The following is an 18,900-nucleotide window of genomic DNA, read 5'->3' on the forward strand; positions in this document are numbered from 1 at the left end:
GAACAGGTCAGTCAGTCTGTTATGAACAGATCAGTCAGTTAGTAGTCTGTTATGAACAGATCAGTCAGTTAGTCTGTTATGAACAGATCAGTCAGTTAGTAGTCTGTTATGAACAGGTCAGTCAGTCTGTTATGAACAGATCAGTCAGTTAGTAGTCTATTATGAACAGATCAGTCAGTTAGTAGTATGTTATGAACAGATCAGTTAGTTAGTAGTCTGTTATGAACAGATCAGTTAGTTAGTCTGTTATGAACAGATCAGTCAGTTAGTAGTATGTTATGAACAGATCAGTTAGTTAGTAGTCTGTTATGAACAGATCAGTTAGTAGTCTGTTATGAACAGATCAGTCAGTTAGTCTGTTATGAACAGATCAGTTAGTTAGTAGTCTGTTATGAACAGATCAGTCAGTCTGTTATGAACAGATCAGTCATTCATACTCATCGGACAACACATTGGTCTATTCACACCACTGACTGTCTGTAGACCTGAAGATGAAGATGGGAGAGGGATTTAAATCCAGAGCTATTAGTAAATGATTCATTAACATACAAGTAACCTGTGCAGGTGGGTTAGATGTTCTCTACGGACCAATCGGGTTAGATGTTCTCTACGGACCAATCGGGTTAGATGTTCTCTACGGACCAATCGGGTTAGATGTTTTCTACGGACCAATCGGGTTAGATGTTCTCTACGGACCAATCAGGTTAGATGTTCTCTACGGACCAATGAGGGGTACAATACAGAGCAGAGCCTGGATTTCATATGGCTACAACAGAATACAGTGTTTAATTAAGTTCTGGATTTCATATGGCTACAACAGAATACAGTGTTTAATTCAGTTCTGGATTTCATATGGCTACAACAGAATACAGTGTTTAATTAAGTTCTGGATTTCATATGGCTACAACAGAATACAGTGTTTTATTCAGTTCTGGATTTCATATGGCTACAACAGAATACAGTGTTTAATTAAGTTCTGGATTTCATATGGCTACAACAGAATACAGTGTTTAATTCAGTTCTGGATTTCATATGGCTACAACAGAATACAGTGTTTAATTAAGTTCTGGATTTCATATGGCTACAACAGAATACAGTGTTTAATTCAGTTCTGGATTTCATATGGCTACAACAGAATACAGTGTTTAATTAAGTTCTGGATTTCATATGGCTACAACAGAATACAGTGTTTAATTCAGTTCTGGATTTCATATGGCTACAACAGAATACAGTGTTTAATTCAGTTCTGGATTTCATCACTGTTGAACTTTCAGAGCATGACATTTTTTTACCTCCTCCAATGCTGAGTAGATTTGACAGAATTTTTGTGGCGAACTGCTTGTGTGGACGTGCTGTGTGGATGTGCTGTGTGGACGTGCTGTGTGGACGTGCTGTGTGTGAGAAACAACAACGACACCGAGGAAACTGTGACTGTTATCAACCCTATTGACTAAATGAGACCTGCTATGTTAGATAGCAGGTGTTCCACTCCTGGACACACCAGAGTTTGACATCATTCACTCGTGTTTCATCAACAAACTAAGAAGCTTGTGTGAACTTGAGTGAAGTTTCAATAAAAACAAAACAGTTTATGTTAAATATCTTTATTTATTCGCTTGGATTTAAACATTTCAAATGAATTATACATCATGCAGTTAGAATGGCCATGAATCAATCATATTCCTGCTTTTATCTGGAGCCTCCATAAGATCACAGGCAGAGTTCAAAGCAGCGTCTCAAAGCTCATTGTCCTTGTGGTGCTGTTCCTTCATTGAGGGAACGTCTTACAACACCCCACAGCCATACTACGGTGAGCAGCTATAGGCATGGCGGAGCAAACTGCAACAATGTAACCATTTACAAATGGAACACATGTCTAGAACCTTACGTACATATATCCAAATCATGCTCTGAGATGATCAAATTAAAAGCATAACAGAAATGATCAACACATACTTGGGGAATGGATCTCCATTCAGATGAAACATAATTCACTTCCTGATGAGATTTATTTACATGACCTTTACTTAAAATGAGTTTATATTAGGCGAGTCAGTTACGAAGACATGTTTATTTACAATGACAGTTTGGCAAGTGGTGAGAGGCAAGTTCGGTGATAAATGACGAAAACAATTGGAGCCACATTGTAAGTAGAAAGTTTACATTACATTATTTTTTTTTATACCAATTTCTCTTTCTGTTAGTGTTTTGGATATAGAGTGTATTGCACTGTTCCCCAGGATCACTGCATGAACATCTCTGATTGGCTGATCAGCATCACTGCATTAGCCTAGTATGGATACAGTGCAGTGCACTACACTGTCAAACACTGCCCTCTAATGGTGGATATTGAAATCTACCTCACAATTTGACGCTCTTGGTAACATTGGGACATTTTTTGGTCTACGCCCCACGAGTTTTTCAACGCAGTGGTCATTACAATCAGTTGCATAATTGAAATTAAAAACTGGATGGTTCGAGCCCTGAATGCTGATTGGCTGACAGTCGTGGTATATCAGACCGTATGACAAAACATGTATTTTTACTGCTCTAAATACATTGGTAACCAGTTTATAATATCAATAAGGCACCTCAGTGGTTTGTGGTATAGGACCAATATACCACGGCTAAGGGCTGTGTCCAGGCACTCCACATTGCGTCGTGCCTTAGAACAGTCCTTAGCCGTGGTATATTGGTCCTATATCACACCCCCTCAGGCCTTATTGCTTAAATAAAGCACAGCTTGTTTTGTAAGTGAATTAAAACATTACATTCAAACTTAGCTTATTTTAAGAATAAAGTGTCCCTAAAAGCATAGGTAAACCATGATCAATATGCTTACCAATACAACAGAGCAAAAACAATGTGCTGATCATAACTGAAGTAAATTAATATGGTGCAAAACACAGTGCAGGTGGGCGATCATTCCAGTCTGAACTTTGAACTTCTTCAGGTGAACTATCATACATTCCTAATGCAGTCGGAAAAGCAAAGGATTCTTCAACATCAAGTAAAGGTCATGTTAACATTACTGTGACATGCTATACAATGTGGTTCTTAGTGGTGGCATATCACCCTCTGTAATATACATGTAACCATCTATCAGCACACATCTTCCCCTCCAAGACACTACAATGAAATATATATGTACATGTACAATGGAAAAGAGAGAGACATACAGTATGTGAAAACTATGAAAGATGCCACAGAGTAGAGTGGAAGGGGGCAGAGGGGTCTTACTCCTAGACCCAGAGGAAGGACAGGAGGATGAGGGCAGAGGGTTCTTACTCCTAGACCCAGAGGAAGGACAGGAGGATGAGGGCAGAGGGGTCTTCCTCCCAGACCCAGAGGAAGGACAGGAGGATGAGGGCAGAGGGGTCTTACTCCTAGACCCAGAGGAAGGACAGGAGGATGAGGGCAGAGGGGTCTTACTCCCTAGACCCAGAGGAAGGACAGGAGGATGAGGACAGAGGGGTCTTACTCCTAGACCCAGAGGAAGGACAGAAGGATGAGGACAGAGGGGTCTTACTCCTAGACCCAGAGGAAGGACAAGAGGATGAGGGCAGAGGGGTCTTACTGGGAATGGGACAGTCTGTACCTACCACACATGCACTCGTGACTCAGGGTCTGGATTCTACATGGTTACTTGGTGCTGAGGTTGTAGCTGTGGCTGTAGAGGCCTCCTCCTCTGATGACTGTAGGGGAAGACAAGGGGTGTTGGCCTGGCCGGATGGGCTTAGCTGGAAGACAGAACATAGTCATCAATACAAACACACACTGCCACCCCACACATTCCACCAACCCACCCTCTTCTCCCTCCCTCCCTCCTCCCTCCCTCCCTCCCTCCCTCCCTCCCTCCCTCCCTCCCTCCCTCCCTCCCTCCCTCCCTCCCTCCCTCCCTCCCTCCCTCCCTCCCTCCCTCCCTCCCCCTCCCCTCCCTCCCTCCCTCCTCCCTCCCCTCCCTCCCTCCCTCCCTCCTCCCTCCCTCCCTCCCTCCCTTCCTCCCTCCCTCCCTCCCCTCCCTCCCTCCCCTCCCTCCTCCCCTCCCTCCCTCCCTCCTCCCCTCCCTCCATCCTTACCGATCTGAGCGGAGTTTCCTCTCCTGGCCATGTTCTTGGTCCTGACGACCTCCTTGATGCGGTCCACCTCTAGCTGGTAGCGTTTCCTGTCCCTCATAGCGTTCTCCTTGGCATCCTTCAGCGCATTCTCCAGGGCCTTGACCCGCTCGGCCGTGGCCCGCAGACGCTTCTCCAGCTTGGGAAGCTCGCAGCGAAGGTCCGCGTTGTCACGCACCAACTGGGAGGGAGAGGGGGACACAGGGAGGGAGGGGGGAGGGAGGGAGGGAGGGAGGGGACACAGGGAAGGAGGGAGGGGGAGACGGGGAGGGAGAGAGGGAGGGAGGGAGGGGGGAGACGGGGAGGGAGGGAGGGAGGGAGGGAAAGGGGGAGACGGGGAGGGAGAGAGGGAGGGAGGGAGGGGGAGACGGGGAGGGAGGGGGGAGGGAGAGAGGGAGGGAGGGAGGGGGAGACGGGGAGGGAGGGAGGGAAACAGAGATATGAGGGTCAGCTTACGAAGCTTGCAGCGCAGGTCCGCGTTATCATGCACCAACTGGATGGACACTGCCAGAAGGGGGCAGGAATAATAAATCAATCAAATGTATTTATCATTTTGAACAAATCAAACAATCAGACGATACATTTTCTCTACCTGCAAAGATGTACAGTACCTGCTTAATAATGTCCCAGTACAGGACCTGCTTAATAATGTCCCAGTACCTGCTTAATAATGTCCCAGTACAGTACCTGCTTAATAATGTCCCAGTTCAGTACCTGCTTAATAATGTCCCAGTTCAGTACCTGCTTAATAATGTCCCAGTACAGTACCTGCTTAATAATGTCCCAGTACAGTACCTGCTTAATAATGTCCCAGTACAGGACCTGCTTAATAATGTCCCAGTACAGGACCTGCTTAATAATGTCCCAGTTCAGTACCTGCTTAATAATGTCCCAGTACAGTACCTGCTTAATAATGTCCCAGTACAGTACCTGCTTAATAATGTCCCAGTACAGGACCTGCTTAATAATGTCCCAGTACAGGACCTGCTTAATAATGTCCCAGTACAGTACCTGCTTAATAATGTCCCAGTACAGTACCTGCTTAATAATGTCCCAGTACAGTACCTGCTTAATAATGTCCCAGTACAGTACCTGCTTAATAATGTCCCAGTACAGTACCTGCTTAATAATGTCCCAGTACAGGACCTGCTTAATAATGTCCCAGTACAGTACCTGCTTAATAATGTCCCAGTACAGTACCTGCTTAATAATGTCCCAGTACAGTACCTGCTTAATAATGTCCCAGTACAGTACCTGCTTAATAATGTCCCAGTACAGTACCTGCTTAATAATGTCCCAGTACAGGACCTGCTTAATAATGTCCCAGTACAGTACCTGCTTAATAATGTCCCAGTACAGTACCTGCTTAATAATGTCCCAGTACAGGACCTGCTTAATAATGTCCCAGTACAGGACCTGCTTAATAATGTCCCAGTACAGGACCTGCTTAATAATGTCCCAGTACAGGACCTGCTTAATAATGTCCCAGTACAGTACCTGCTTAATAATGTCCCAGTACAGTACCTGCTTAATAATGTCCCAGTACAGGACCTGCTTAATAATGTCCCAGTACAGTACCTGCTTAATAATGTCCCAGTACAGGACCTGCTTAATAATGTCCCAGTACAGGACCTGCTTAATAATGTCCCAGTACAGGACCTGCTTAATAATGTCCCAGTACAGGACCTGCTTAATAATGTCCCAGTACAGGACCTGCTTAATAATGTCCCAGTACAGTACCTGCTTAATAATGTCCCAGTACAGTACCTGCTTAATAATGTCCCAGTACAGGACCTGCTTAATAATGTCCCAGTACAGGACCTGCTTAATAATGTCCCAGTACAGTACCTGCTTAATAATGTCCCAGTACAGTACCTGCTTAATAATGTCCCAGTACAGTACCTGCTTAATAATGTCCCAGTACAGTACCTGCTTAATAATGTCCCAGTACAGGACCTGCTTAATAATGTCCCAGTACAGGACCTGCTTAATAATGTCCCAGTACAGTACCTGCTTAATAATGTCCCAGTACAGTACCTGCTTAATAATGTCCCAGTACAGTACCTGCTTAATAATGTCCCAGTACAGTACCTGATTAATAATGTCCCAGTACAGTACCTGCTTAATAATGTCCCAGTACAGGACCTGCTTAATAATGTCCCAGTACAGGACCTGCTTAATAATGTCCCAGTACAGGACCTGATTAATAATGTCCCAGTACAGTACCTGCTTAATAATGTCCCAGTACAGTACCTGCTTAATAATGTCCCAGTACAGTACCTGCTTAATAATGTCCCAGTACCTGCTTAATAATGTCCCAGTACAGGACCTGCTTAATAATGTCCCAGTTCAGTACCTGCTTAATAATGTCCCAGTACAGTACCTGCTTAATAATGTCCCAGTACAGGACCTGCTTAATAAAGTCCCAGTACAGTACCTGCTTAATAATGTCCCAGTACCTGCTTAATAATGTCCCAGTTCAGTACCTGCTTAATAATGTCCCAGTTCAGTACCTGCTTAATAATGTCCCAGTACAGTACCTGCTTAATAATGTCCCAGTACAGTACCTGCTTAATAATGTCCTAGTACAGTACCTGCTTAATAATGTCCCAGTTCAGTACCTGCTTAATAATGTCCCAGTTCAGTACCTGCTTAATAATGTCCCAGTACAGTACCTGCTTAATAATGTCCCAGTACAGTACCTGCTTAATAATGTCCCAGTACAGTACCTGCTTAATAATGTCCCAGTACCTGCTTAATAATGTCCCAGTTCAGTACCTGCTTAATAATGTCCCAGTTCAGTACCTGCTTAATAATGTCCCAGTACAGTACCTGCTTAATAATGTCCCAGTACAGTACCTGCTTAATAATGTCCCAGTACAGTACCTGCTTAATAATGTCCCAGTACCTGCTTAATAATGTCCCAGTTCAGTACCTGCTTAATAATGTCCCAGTTCAGTACCTGCTTAATAATGTCCCAGTACAGTACCTGCTTAATAAAGTCCCAGTACAGTACCTGCTTAATAATGTCCCAGTACCTGCTTAATAATGTCCCAGTACCTGCTTAATAATGTCCCAGTACCTGCTTAATAATGTCCCAGTACAGTACCTGCTTAATAATGTCCCAGTACAGTACCTGCTTGTGGACTTTAGTGAGTTGCTCCAGGTTATTCTCCAGGAAGGAGATCTTCTGTTTCTGGGCGGCGCTGCCCACTCCATCCTCACAGTCCAGCTCTGCACTCTGAACACAACAGGAGAGGAGAGAAACATCAATCAGTCTGTCAACACAGAGCACAGACTATAGACTACAGAGCACAGACTATAGACTACAGAGCACAGACTATAGACTACAGAGCACAGACTATAGACTACAGAGCACAGACTACAGACTACTGCCAACTCTGCACTCTGGGCATAACAGGAGAGGAGACAGACAGTCAATACAGACTACAGACTACTGCCCACTCTGGACATAACAGGAGAGGAGAGAAACATCAGTCAGTCTGTCAACACAAAGCACAGACTATAGACTACAGAGCGCAGACTACAGACTACAGTGCAGACTACAGAGCACAGACTACAGACTACAGAGGGCAGACTACAGACTACAGAGTGCATACTACAGAGCACAGACTACAGACTACAGAGGGCAGACTATAGACTACAGAGCACAGACTACAGAGCACAGACTACAGAGCACAGACTACAGACTACAGAGGGCAGACTACAGTGCAGACTACAGAGCACAAACTACAGACTACAGAGGGCAGACTACAGACTACAGAGTGCATACTACAGAGCACAGACTACAGACTACAGAGGGCAGACTATAGACTACAGAGCACAGACTACAGAGCACAGACTACAGACTACAGAGGGCAGACTACAGACTACAGGTCCTCACTGAAAGACAACAGACTACAGACGAGTATCTCTGACATTCTGCAGACAGGTTGGGGCATTCTGATACACAGCCTCTCTTACATGGGAGAATACCTCCTTACCTTCTTGACGCGTGTTGTGAGGTCTTGAACAAAGAGCCTGCGTAGGTTATGAAGAGTCTGCAGCTCCTTGGCCTTTAAAGACAAAACAGAGAGAAAACACACTTGTGCTCAGTGTGAAATGTTGAAATGGACATATATGATGTATTGTTTTATCTGCAAGACTTAGGAAGTGAAGAGCTATAGCCAGCCAGCCAGCCAGCCAGCCAGCCAGTCAGCCAGCCAGCCAGCCAGCCAGCCAGCCAGCCAGTCAGTCAGTAGTGAGTCAGTCAGTAGTGAGTCAGCCAGCCAGTGAGTCAGCCAGTGAGTCAGCCAGCCAGCCAACCAGCCAGTCAGTGAGCCAGTCAGTCAGTCAGTGAGTCAGTCAGTCAGCCAGCCAGCCAGCCAGCCAGCCAGCCAGCCAGCCAGCAAGCCAGTGAGTCAGTCAGTCAGTCAGTCAGTCAGTGAGTCAGCGAGCCAGTCAGTCAGTCAGTCAGTCAGTAGTGAGTCAGTCAGCCAGTCAGTCAGCCAGCCAGCCAGCCAGTCAGTCAGTAGTGAGTCAGCCAGCCAGCCAGTCAGTAGTGAGTTAGTCAGCCAGCCAACCAGTCAGCCAGCCAGTCAGCCAGCCAGCCAGTCAGTCAGTCAGTAGTGAGTCAGTCAGCCAGTCAGCCAGCCAGTCAGTCAGTCAGCCAGCCAGGCAGCCAGTCAGTCAGTCAGTCAGTAGTGAGTCAGTCAGCCAGCCAGTCAGTGAGTCAGCCAGCCAGCCAGTCAGTGAGCCAGTCAGTCAGTCAGTGAGTCAGTCAGACAGTCAGTCAGTCAGCCAGCCAGCCAGCCAGCCAGCCAGTGAGTCAGTCAGTCAGTGAGTCAGCCAGCCAGCCAGCCAGTCAGTGAGCCAGTCAGTCAGACAGACAGTCAGTCAGCCAGCCAGCCAGCCAGCGAGTCAGTCAGTGAGTCAGCCAGCCAGCCAGTCAGTCAGTCAGTCAGCCAGTCAGTCAGCCAGTCAGTGAGTCAGCCAGTCAGCCAGTCAGTGAGTCAGTCAGTCAGTCAGTCAGTGAGTCAGCCAGCCAGCCAGTCAGTGAGCCAGTCAGTCAGTCAGTCAGTGAGTCAGTCAGTCAGTCAGTCAGTCAGTCAGTCAGACAGACAGCCAGCCAGCCAGCCAGCCAGCCAGCCAGCCAGCCAGCCAGCCAGCCAGCCAGCCAGCCAGTGAGTCAGTGAGTCAGCCAGCCAGTGAGTCAGTGAGTCAGCCAGCCAGCCAGCCAGCCAGCCAGTCAGTCAGCCAGTCAGTCAGCCAGTCAGTGAGCAACCAGCCAGCCAGTCAGTGAGTCAGTCAGTCAGTCATAGAGCCTTGACGTACCACAGTCTCCTCCAGTCCCTTGAGGTCCTGTCTGGCCTGCTCTCTCTGCTCGTTGAAGATGACCAGCTTCTGGAGCGTCATGTCCTTCTCCTGTTCCTCCACCTTCAGCTTCTCATGGTCAGACATCAGCTTCCTCTGCTCCAGCATCAGGCCCTGGTTCAGACTGGGAGAGACACGGAGGAGGAGAGGGGGATAGCAGAGGTAGGGGAGAGGTAGGGGAGAGGTAGGGGAGGGGTAGAGGAGAGGTAGAGGAGAGGTATGGGAGAGGTAGGGGAGAGGAAGAAGAGAGGTAGAGGAGAGGTAGGGGAGGGGTGGGGGAGGGGGTAGAGGAAAGGTAGCGGAGAGGAAGAGGAGATGTAGGGGAGAGGTAGAGGAGAGGTAGGGGAGAGGTAGAGGAGAGGTATGAGAGATGTTGGGGAGAGGTAGAGGAGAGGTAGGGGAGAGGTAGAGGAGAGGTAGAGGTAGGGGAGAGGTAGTGGAGAGGTAGTGGAGAGGTAAGGGAGAGGTAGAGGAGAGGTAGAGGAGAGGTAGAGGAGAGGTAGGGGAGAGGTAGGGGAGAGTGAAGGAGAGGTAGAGGAGAGGTAGAGGAGAGGTAGGGGAGAGGTAGAGGAGAGGTAGAGGAGAGGTAGGGGAGAGGTAGAGGAGAGGTAGAGGAGAGGTAGAGGAGAGGTAGAGGAGAGGTAGGGGAGAGGTAGAGGAGAGGTAGGGGAGAGGTAGGGGAGAGGTAGGGGAGAGGAAGTGGAAAGGGTGAAAAGGAGGAGAGAAAAGACTAAGTTATAGAGGCTTTATGGAGCTTTATAAGGCCTATTCAGATGTAATGACCTTTATACCACCTTTCATTTAGTACTGCATTATGACAGCCTGTAAAGAATTTGTGAAGCCATTATGAATGCCCTATGAAGCCTTTATGAATGCCCTATGAAGCCTTTATGAATGCCCTATGAAGCCTTTATAAATGTCCTATGAAGCCTTTATAAATGTCCTATGAAGCCTTTATAAATGTCCTATGAAGCCTTTATGAATGCCCTATGAAGCCTTTATGAATGCCCTATGAAGCCTTTATGAATGCCCTATGAAGCCTTTATAAATGTCCTATGAAGCCTTTGTGAATGCCCTATGAAGCCTTTATGAATGCCCTATGAAGCCTTTATAAATGCCGTAGCAGTTAGAAAAGCACAGAGAGTGGCCGGACGGTATATATAGCTTCTCACTCTGTGAGTTCATCCAGCGTCCTCTGTTTGTCATCGATCTCGTCCCTGAGTCGGGCCAGCTGCTTCTGGTGGGCCTCTCTGTGAGCCTCCATCTGCTGTTCTAGAGTCTTCTACAGGATGGACAGGAGGACGGATCAAAGGACACACACAGAGACACACACGGGTAAATCTAATCTGTTTCTCCAACAGAATAATCATCCTACTTCCAGATCCACCTTGTGGACGTCTTAATCCCAGGTTTAATCACCTTAACCTCCTCTTCACCCTCCAGTCTACTGACGTGCTCCTTCTCCGTGTCCACCACTGACACCTCGTGCATTTTCTCTGAGGAACAACAATGTGAAGCATGTTGTAAAGGAAGCAGTGGTGTGGATAGAGGGGACGTGTAGAGGGAGTCGTGCATCTCACCCTGAGCGTGCATCTTGGCCAGCTCCTCAGTCAGAGCGTCCTGACTCTCCTCCAGCTGTCTCTTCTTCTGTTCCATGTTCTGCATGTAGTCTGTCAGGGACTTGATCTTGGCCTGGTGCTGCAGCACAACACACCAACACCGGGTCAGCGCTTCTAAACCTTCCATGTTGTCACATCTACTGAACACAGCCCTGTTCGGCCGTTTTGTAGGACTTTAGCAGAGAGTGAAAAGATATTCAGAGACTCAACGTAGGACAATGAAAGTGCATTTCTGCATCGGCCTTTAGACGCTTCACAATTAACCTGGCCCCTCTGTTACCTGGGAGATGAGCAGCTGACAGGAAGCCAGCTCCTTCTCGTTGGCGGCCATCTTGCGTGAGGTGTCACCCTGGGAGCTTTCCAGCTGCTTGGAGCGGTTCACCAGAGACTTGACCTCTGACCTCATCTTACTGATGTAGAGACGGGTCATGGTGAACTCTTCCTCAATCACTCCACCGTTACCGTTCCCCTCAGCCATCTAGACAGGAAACAGAAGACCTCATATGAAGCCTGGGGAACAGTAGGATTAGAACCAGGGGAAGATTTACTGTTAGGAAACTAAAGAGCATCAACTCTGATTCATGTTGTATGTTGTGGAGAGGTTTGCTAGCTACACAGGTCAACCATGTTACAACCCGTTAAGTTAACAGGACTGTTGTGAATGGGTCTGTTTGTATTTGGTTCGGTGTGTGTGTGTTTCTACTTTGTGTGTGTCTATGTGTATCTGCTGTGTAGGTCCCCTCACCACCTTGATGTCGCTGGTGCCCATGGTGGCTCCTATCTCACTGAGGTCTCTGAGCAGCAGGTGGAGGATCTCTGCAGCTCTCTTCTTCTGGTGTCCACTGAGCTCCTGGAGCGTGGTCAGCTCCATCTGAACTGACAACAGGACCGTCTGGGGAACACACATCAGTCACATGCCAGTTGTCCTTCACCACATCATTAAGGACCCTCTATACGGTTCTAGTACCTCATCTATCCACAGGGGAAACTTGGGAAGACTCATTAGAACATAGGTATATGGATCACTCACACATAAGGGGGTACCTCGGCAGAATGACATGTCATTAAGGGTGCAGTAAACCCCATAATAAGCTGAACTGCTCTAGGCCCCTCTATCCCTCCCATCATGCCCAGAGACCCACAGTCCTCTGCTGCAGCTCCTCCTGCAGCTGTTGGTTGGCCTGGCTCCTGTCCTCCACCTCCTGGCTCTTCTGGTCGTAGTTCACAGCCAGCTCCTCCAACGCCTGCAGCACCTCCTTCACCTAGAGCCATAAGAACATAATGATGAACATCTAGTCAAATGGCTACCCAGACTATTCACATCTCCCCCTCCCCTCTCCACACCACTGCCACTCTCTGTTGTCATCGATGCAGAGTCACTTTAATTAACTCTGTACATACTACCTCAACTAACCGGTGCCCCTGCACATTGACTGTACCGGTACCCCCTGTATATAGCCTCCACATTGACTCTGTACCGGTACCACCTGTATATAGCCTCCACATTGACTGTACCGGCTCCCCTCTGTATATAGCCTCCACATTGACTCTGTACCGGTACCACCTGTATATAGCCTCCACATTGACTCTGTACCAGTACCCCCTGTATATAGCCTCCATATTGACTCTGTACCGGTACCCCCTGTATATAGCCTCCATATTGACTCTGTACCAGTACCCCCTGTATAAGGCCTCCACATTGACTCTGTACCAGTACCCCCTGTATATAGCCTCCACATTGATTCTGTACCGGTACCCCCTGTATATAGCCTCCACATTGGCTCTGTACCGGTACCCCCTGTATATAGCCTCCACATTGACTCTGTACTGGTGTAACAGTATCATTTTTAAACCGTCCCCTCGCCCATACCCGGGCGCGAACCAGGGACCTTCTGCACACATCAACAACAGTCACCTTCAAAGCATCGTTACCCATCGCTCCACAAAAGCCGCGGCCCTTGCAGAGCAAGGGGAAACACTACTTCAAGGTCTCAGAGCAAGTGACGTAACCGATTGAAACGCTATTTAGCGCACACCGCTAACTAAGCTAGCCATTTCACATCCGTTACACTCACCCCCCTTTTGACCTTCCTCCTTTTTCCGCAGCAACCAGTAATCCGGGTCAACAGCATCAATGTAACAGTATAATTTTAAACCGTCCCCTCGCCCATACCCGGGCGCGAACCAGGGACCTTCTACACACAACGACAACAGTCACCCTCGAAGCATCGTTACCCATCGCTCCACAAAAGCCGCGGCTCTTGCAGAGCAACGGGAAACACTACTTCAAGGTCTCAGAGCAAGTGACGTAACCAATTGAAACGCTATTTAGCGCACACCGCTAACTAAGCTAGCCGTTTCACATCCGTTACACTGGTACCACCTGTATATAGCCTCCACATTGACTCTGTACTGGTACCTCCTGTATATAGCCTCCACATTGACTCTGTACCAGTACCCCCTGTATAAGGCCTCCACATTGACTCTGTACCAGTACCCCCTGTATATAGCCTCCACATTGACTCTGTACCGGTACCCCCTGTAAATAGCCTCCACATTGACTCTGTACCGGTACCACCTGTATATAGCCTCCACATTGACTCTGTACCGGTACCCCCTGTAAATAGCCTCCACATTGACTCTGTACCGGTACCCCCTGTATATAACCTCCACATTAACTCTGTACCGGTACCCCCTGTATATAGCCTCCACATTGACTCTGTACCGGTACCCTCTGTATATAGCCTCCACATTAACTCTGTACTGGTACCCTCTGTATATAGCCTCCACATTGACTCTGTACTGGTACCCTCTGTATGTAGCCTCCACATTGACTCTGTACCGGTACCCTCTGTATATAGCCTCCACATTGACTCTGTACTGGTACCCTCTGTATATAGCCTCCACATTAACTCTGTACTGGTACCCTCTGTAAATAGCCTCCACATTGACTCTGTACTGGTACCCTCTGTATATAGCCTCCACATTGACTCTGTACTGGTACCCCCTGTATATAGCCTCCACATTGACTCTGTACCAGTACCCTCTGTATATAGCCTCCACATTGACTCTGTACCGGTACCCTCTGTATGTAGCCTCCACAATGACTCTGTACCGGTACCCCCTGTATATAGCCTCCACATTGACTCTGTATCGGTACCCCCTGTATATAGCCTCCACAATGACTCTGTACCGGCTCCCCTCTGTATATAGCCTCCACAATGACTCTGTACCGGTACCCCCTGTATATAGCCTCCACATTGACTCTGTATCGGTACCCCCTGTATATAGCCTCCACAATGACTCTGTACCGGTACCCCCTGTATATAGCCTCCACATTGACTCTGTATCGGTACCCCCTGTATATAGCCTCCACAATGACTCTGTACCGGTACCCCCTGTATATAGTCTCCACATTGACTCTGTACCGGTACCCTCTGTATATAACCTCCACATTGGCTCTGTACTGGTACCCCCTGTATATAGCCTCCACATTGACTCTGTACTGGTACCCTCTGTATATAGCCTCCACATTGACTCTGTACTGGTACCCTCTGTATATAACCTCCACATTGACTCTGTACTGGTACCCCCTGTATATAACCTCCACATTGACTCTGTACTGGTACCCCCTGTATATAGCCTCCACATTGACTCTGTACTGGTACCCTCTGTATATAACCTCCACATTGACTCTGTACCGGTACCCCCTGTATATAGCCTCCACATTGACTCTGTACCGGTACCCCCTGTATATAGCCTCCACAATGACTCTGTACCGGTACCCCCTGTATATAACCTCCACATTAACTCTGTACCGGTACCCCCTGTATATAGCCTCCACATTGACTCTGTACTGGTACCCTCTGTATATAACCTCCACATTGACTCTGTACCGGTACCCCCTGTAGATAGCCTCCACATTGACTCTGTACCGGTACCCCCTGTATATAGCCTCAACATTGACTCTGTACCGGTACCCCCTGTATATAGCCTCCACATTAACTCTGTACCGGCTCCCCCTGTATATAGCCCCAACATTGACTCTGTACTGGTACCCCCTGTATATAGCCTCCACATTGACTCTGTACTGGTACCCCCTGTATATAACCTCCACATTGACTCTGTACCAGTACCCCCTGTATATATAGCCTCCACATTAACTCTGTACCGGTACCCCCTGTATATAGCCTCCACATTGACTCTGTACCAGTACCCTCTGTATATAGCCTCCACATTGACTCTGTACCGGTACCCCCTGTATATAGCCTCCACATTGACTCTGTACCAGTACCCCCTGTATATAGCCTCCACATTGACTCTGTACCGGTACCCCCTGTATATAGCCTCCACATTGACTCTGTACCGGTACCCCCTGTATATAACCTCCACATTGAGTCTGTACCGGTACCCCCTGTATATAGCCTCCACATTGACTCTGTACCAGTACCCTCTGTATATAGCCTCCACATTGACTCTGTACCAGTACCCCCTGTATATAGCCTCCACATTGACTCTGTACCAGTACCCCCTGTATATAACCTCCACATTGACTCTGTACCAGTACCCTCTGTATATAGCCTCCACATTGACTCTGTACCAGTACCCCCTGTATATAACCTCCACATTGACTCTGTACCAGTACCCCCTGTATATAGCCTCCACATTGACTCTGTACCAGTACCCCCTGTATATAGCCTCCACATTGACTCTGTACCAGTACCCCCTGTATATAACCTCCACATTAACTATGTACCAGTACCCCCTGTATATAGCCTCCACATTGACTCTGTACCAGTACCCCCTGTATATAACCTCCACATTGACTCTGTACCAGTACCCCCTGTATATAACCTCCACATTGACTCTGTACCAGTACTGTCACGAACCGGCTCAAAGCCCGTAACAAAGGGAGACAACGTGGAGATAAGGAGTAACAAAAGATATATTTATTAACTAAAGCAACTAAGGAAAATATCCAATGGTGTGTGTAATCAGTAATCAGTAGTGTAAGTGAGTGTTTTGCATGCATGAATGTGATAATGCAGGGTGATGAAAGGTGCCAAAGCAAACAAACAAACAGCCACCAAGAACCACAACACAATCTACAACAGGTGTCTGCATGGAGAGAGTCTCCTCCATGAATGTGGAAGAGGTCTATTTATCCTGGGAGACACCTGGCCCAGGTGTTTCCCATGTAGCTGACGACCCTCTCAACTCCGCCCACCGGCATCCTAATAAGGAAACAAGAACAACGACAGAATACGGCAGACAGAGTGGGAGGGTCGTCACATTCCCCCCCATAAAACCGGGGACCAACAAGGACCCCGGAACAACATACCAGTCTCCCGCGTCCCAAATTGACACAGGCCTCTGCGTCCCAAATTGACACAGGCCTCTGCGTCCCAAATTGACACAGGCCTCTGCGTCCCAAATTGACACAGGCCTCTGCGTCCCAAATTGACACAGGCCTCTGCGTCCCAAATTGACACAGGCCTCTGCGTCCCAAATTGATGAGGGTTTACGTGTTCACACTTACAATTTGCCCCAGCCAACCTCCTCCCCAGACCTCAGCAACCTTCGCACAGGAAGCAACATTTAAGAGGAAAGAAACAAGACCAGGAGGGAGCAGACAGGACAGAGAGAACATGACAATACGAAACAATGGTCAGTCACGTAAACATTAGGAACAGGGCGCACGAGAGAGCGCATCAGCAATCACGTTTTCAGTCCCCCGGATGTGCCTCACATCGAGATGGAATGATTGTAAAAATAAACACCATCGCATTATCCTCTGGTTTGGACACATCATGGACCTCAAAAAGTGAGGGGTTATGGTCGGTGTAGACCACAATAGGTACTACCCTGCAATATACAATCGTCAGGACCAGGAACATCTTCCTCCTCATGCACAGGTCTAGCACGACAAGAACCCACGGAAACAACGGTATCAGCCAAAAGAACAGGTTTACCGTCCTCTGTAGAATCCCACTGTTCAGTCTCAGAGGAACGTGCATAATAGGGTTTTAACAGATTTACATGGCACAGCTGGTGTGCTTTCCTCCGTTCTGGAGTGGCAACTAGATAATTTTGCTCAGTGTACTGGCGCACCACTGTATATGGACCTTGAAATTTGGCTTGAAAAGGAGAACCAACAATTGGCAGCAGAGCAAGAACCTGGTCACCTGGACTAAAGTGACGAGGCTCAGTTCGGCGATCAAATATGCCCTTCATCCTCTCCTGTGAAGATGATAACTTCTCTTTAGCCATTTCACCAGCGGCATACAGCCGTCGCCGGAAATCACACACATACGAACACAGGGACTGAGGAGGCTCGGGAGACTTCCAGTCATCCTGGAGAACAGATAAAAGTCCACGCACCCTATGTCCAAACACAAGGTCATTTGGACTGAAACCTGTGCTCTCCTGTGAAACTTCCCTAGCGGCTAACAGTAACCAAGGCAACCCCTCCTCCCAATCCTTATCCATCTCAGTACAATAAGCTCTCAACAAAGACTTAAGTGTTTGATGGAAACGTTCCAGTGCTCCTTGACTTTGCGCGTGATAGGCGCTAGACACATTGTGTTTAATATGGAGCTGTTGAAGAACCTGACCAAACAGATTAGAGGTAAAATTAGATCCTTGATCACTCTGAATGACCTTAGGGATTCCAAACAATGAGAGAAACTGAGTCAAAGCTTTTAACACCGATTTAGTCGTGATAGATCGGAGAGGATAGGCAGCAGGAAACCTAGTGGTCTGACACATCACAGTGAACAGGTAACTGCTACCCTTTTTAGAACGAGGCAGAGGACCCACACAGTCAATAATCAGATACTCAAAAGGTTGGCTGAGTACAGGAATAGGAAACAATGGTACTGGTTTAATAGCTTGATTAGGCTTACCAGTTAATTGACAGGTGTGACAAGTTTTGATAAAATCAGAAACATCCCTCTTTAATCTAGGCCAAAAGAAATGTCTTAATATGCGATTGTAGGTTTTCCTCACCCCCATATGTCCAGCAACGTCGCTGTGAGAAGTTTCCAACACCAACTCACGAAGCTTAACTGGTACAACAACTTGACTAATTGCCTCCCCCAGAAAAACACTATCATGAGACACCCACTTTCTCATCAGGACATCCTCTTGGAGGAAATAGCCATGGGCGACATCTCCCAACTGTTCTATAGGCACAATTTGATCACGCAACTCTTCCAACGTGGGGTCATCCCGTTGAGCATTGATTAGATCTGAGCGGTTTACAGATAACGGGATAACAGGGAAGACAGTGACATACTTTGTATTATTATCATTAGTCGGCGCAGTGACTAGTTCGCCACGGCTCATAGAACGTGTCACTGCACACGCAGAGAACACCTCTGGGAAACTCTGTACACTCTCATCAGGAATCCCAACAAATGACGGCTTAGTGGAAACCACTAGAGATGGAAACACGACTGGCCATACACGCTCACCTGCCAAGTTATTCCCAAGGATAACGTCGATACCCTCAATAGGCAACGAAGGACGCACCCCCACAACAACTTCACCCTTCACCAGCCCACAATCCAACATCAGTTTATGCAATGGAACTGACAGAGTGTTCAAACCTATTCCCCTAATTAGAACACTATTCCCTGAATCAGTCTCAGCAGAAAAGGGTAACACAGACTCCAACACAAATGATTCAGAGGCACCTGTGTCTCTCAGGATCTTCACTGGCACTAAGTCTTTACTTCCTAACATAGACACAAAACCTTCTGTAATGAAAGGTAAATAGTCTGGATCAATAT

At 47.5% G+C, this 18,900-nt stretch overlaps 1 protein-coding gene across 1 annotated transcript in view; it reads right to left on the bottom strand.

The window, feature by feature from the left end:
* Positions 1–2,400: 2,400 nt before the first annotated feature.
* LOC124027504 (kinesin heavy chain-like) overlaps positions 2,401–18,900 on the bottom strand; it is a gene marked incomplete at its 5' end in the record, with an annotated part of 29,973 nt that continues 13,473 nt past the window's right edge. Inside the window, 11 exons of the mRNA XM_046339916.1 lie at positions 2,401–3,740; positions 4,080–4,296; positions 7,252–7,356; positions 8,120–8,191; positions 9,450–9,612; positions 10,661–10,770; positions 10,908–10,984; positions 11,069–11,186; positions 11,388–11,585; positions 11,853–11,999; positions 12,250–12,369. Of these exons, the coding sequence (XP_046195872.1) occupies positions 3,643–3,740; positions 4,080–4,296; positions 7,252–7,356; positions 8,120–8,191; positions 9,450–9,612; positions 10,661–10,770; positions 10,908–10,984; positions 11,069–11,186; positions 11,388–11,585; positions 11,853–11,999; positions 12,250–12,369 (1,425 nt within the window). The remainder of the gene's footprint in view (positions 3,741–4,079; positions 4,297–7,251; positions 7,357–8,119; positions 8,192–9,449; positions 9,613–10,660; positions 10,771–10,907; positions 10,985–11,068; positions 11,187–11,387; positions 11,586–11,852; positions 12,000–12,249; positions 12,370–18,900) is intronic.

This window comes from Oncorhynchus gorbuscha, unplaced genomic scaffold (genome assembly GCF_021184085.1).
Source record: "Oncorhynchus gorbuscha isolate QuinsamMale2020 ecotype Even-year unplaced genomic scaffold, OgorEven_v1.0 Un_scaffold_3306, whole genome shotgun sequence".
NCBI classification, from domain to species: domain Eukaryota; kingdom Metazoa; phylum Chordata; class Actinopteri; order Salmoniformes; family Salmonidae; genus Oncorhynchus; species Oncorhynchus gorbuscha.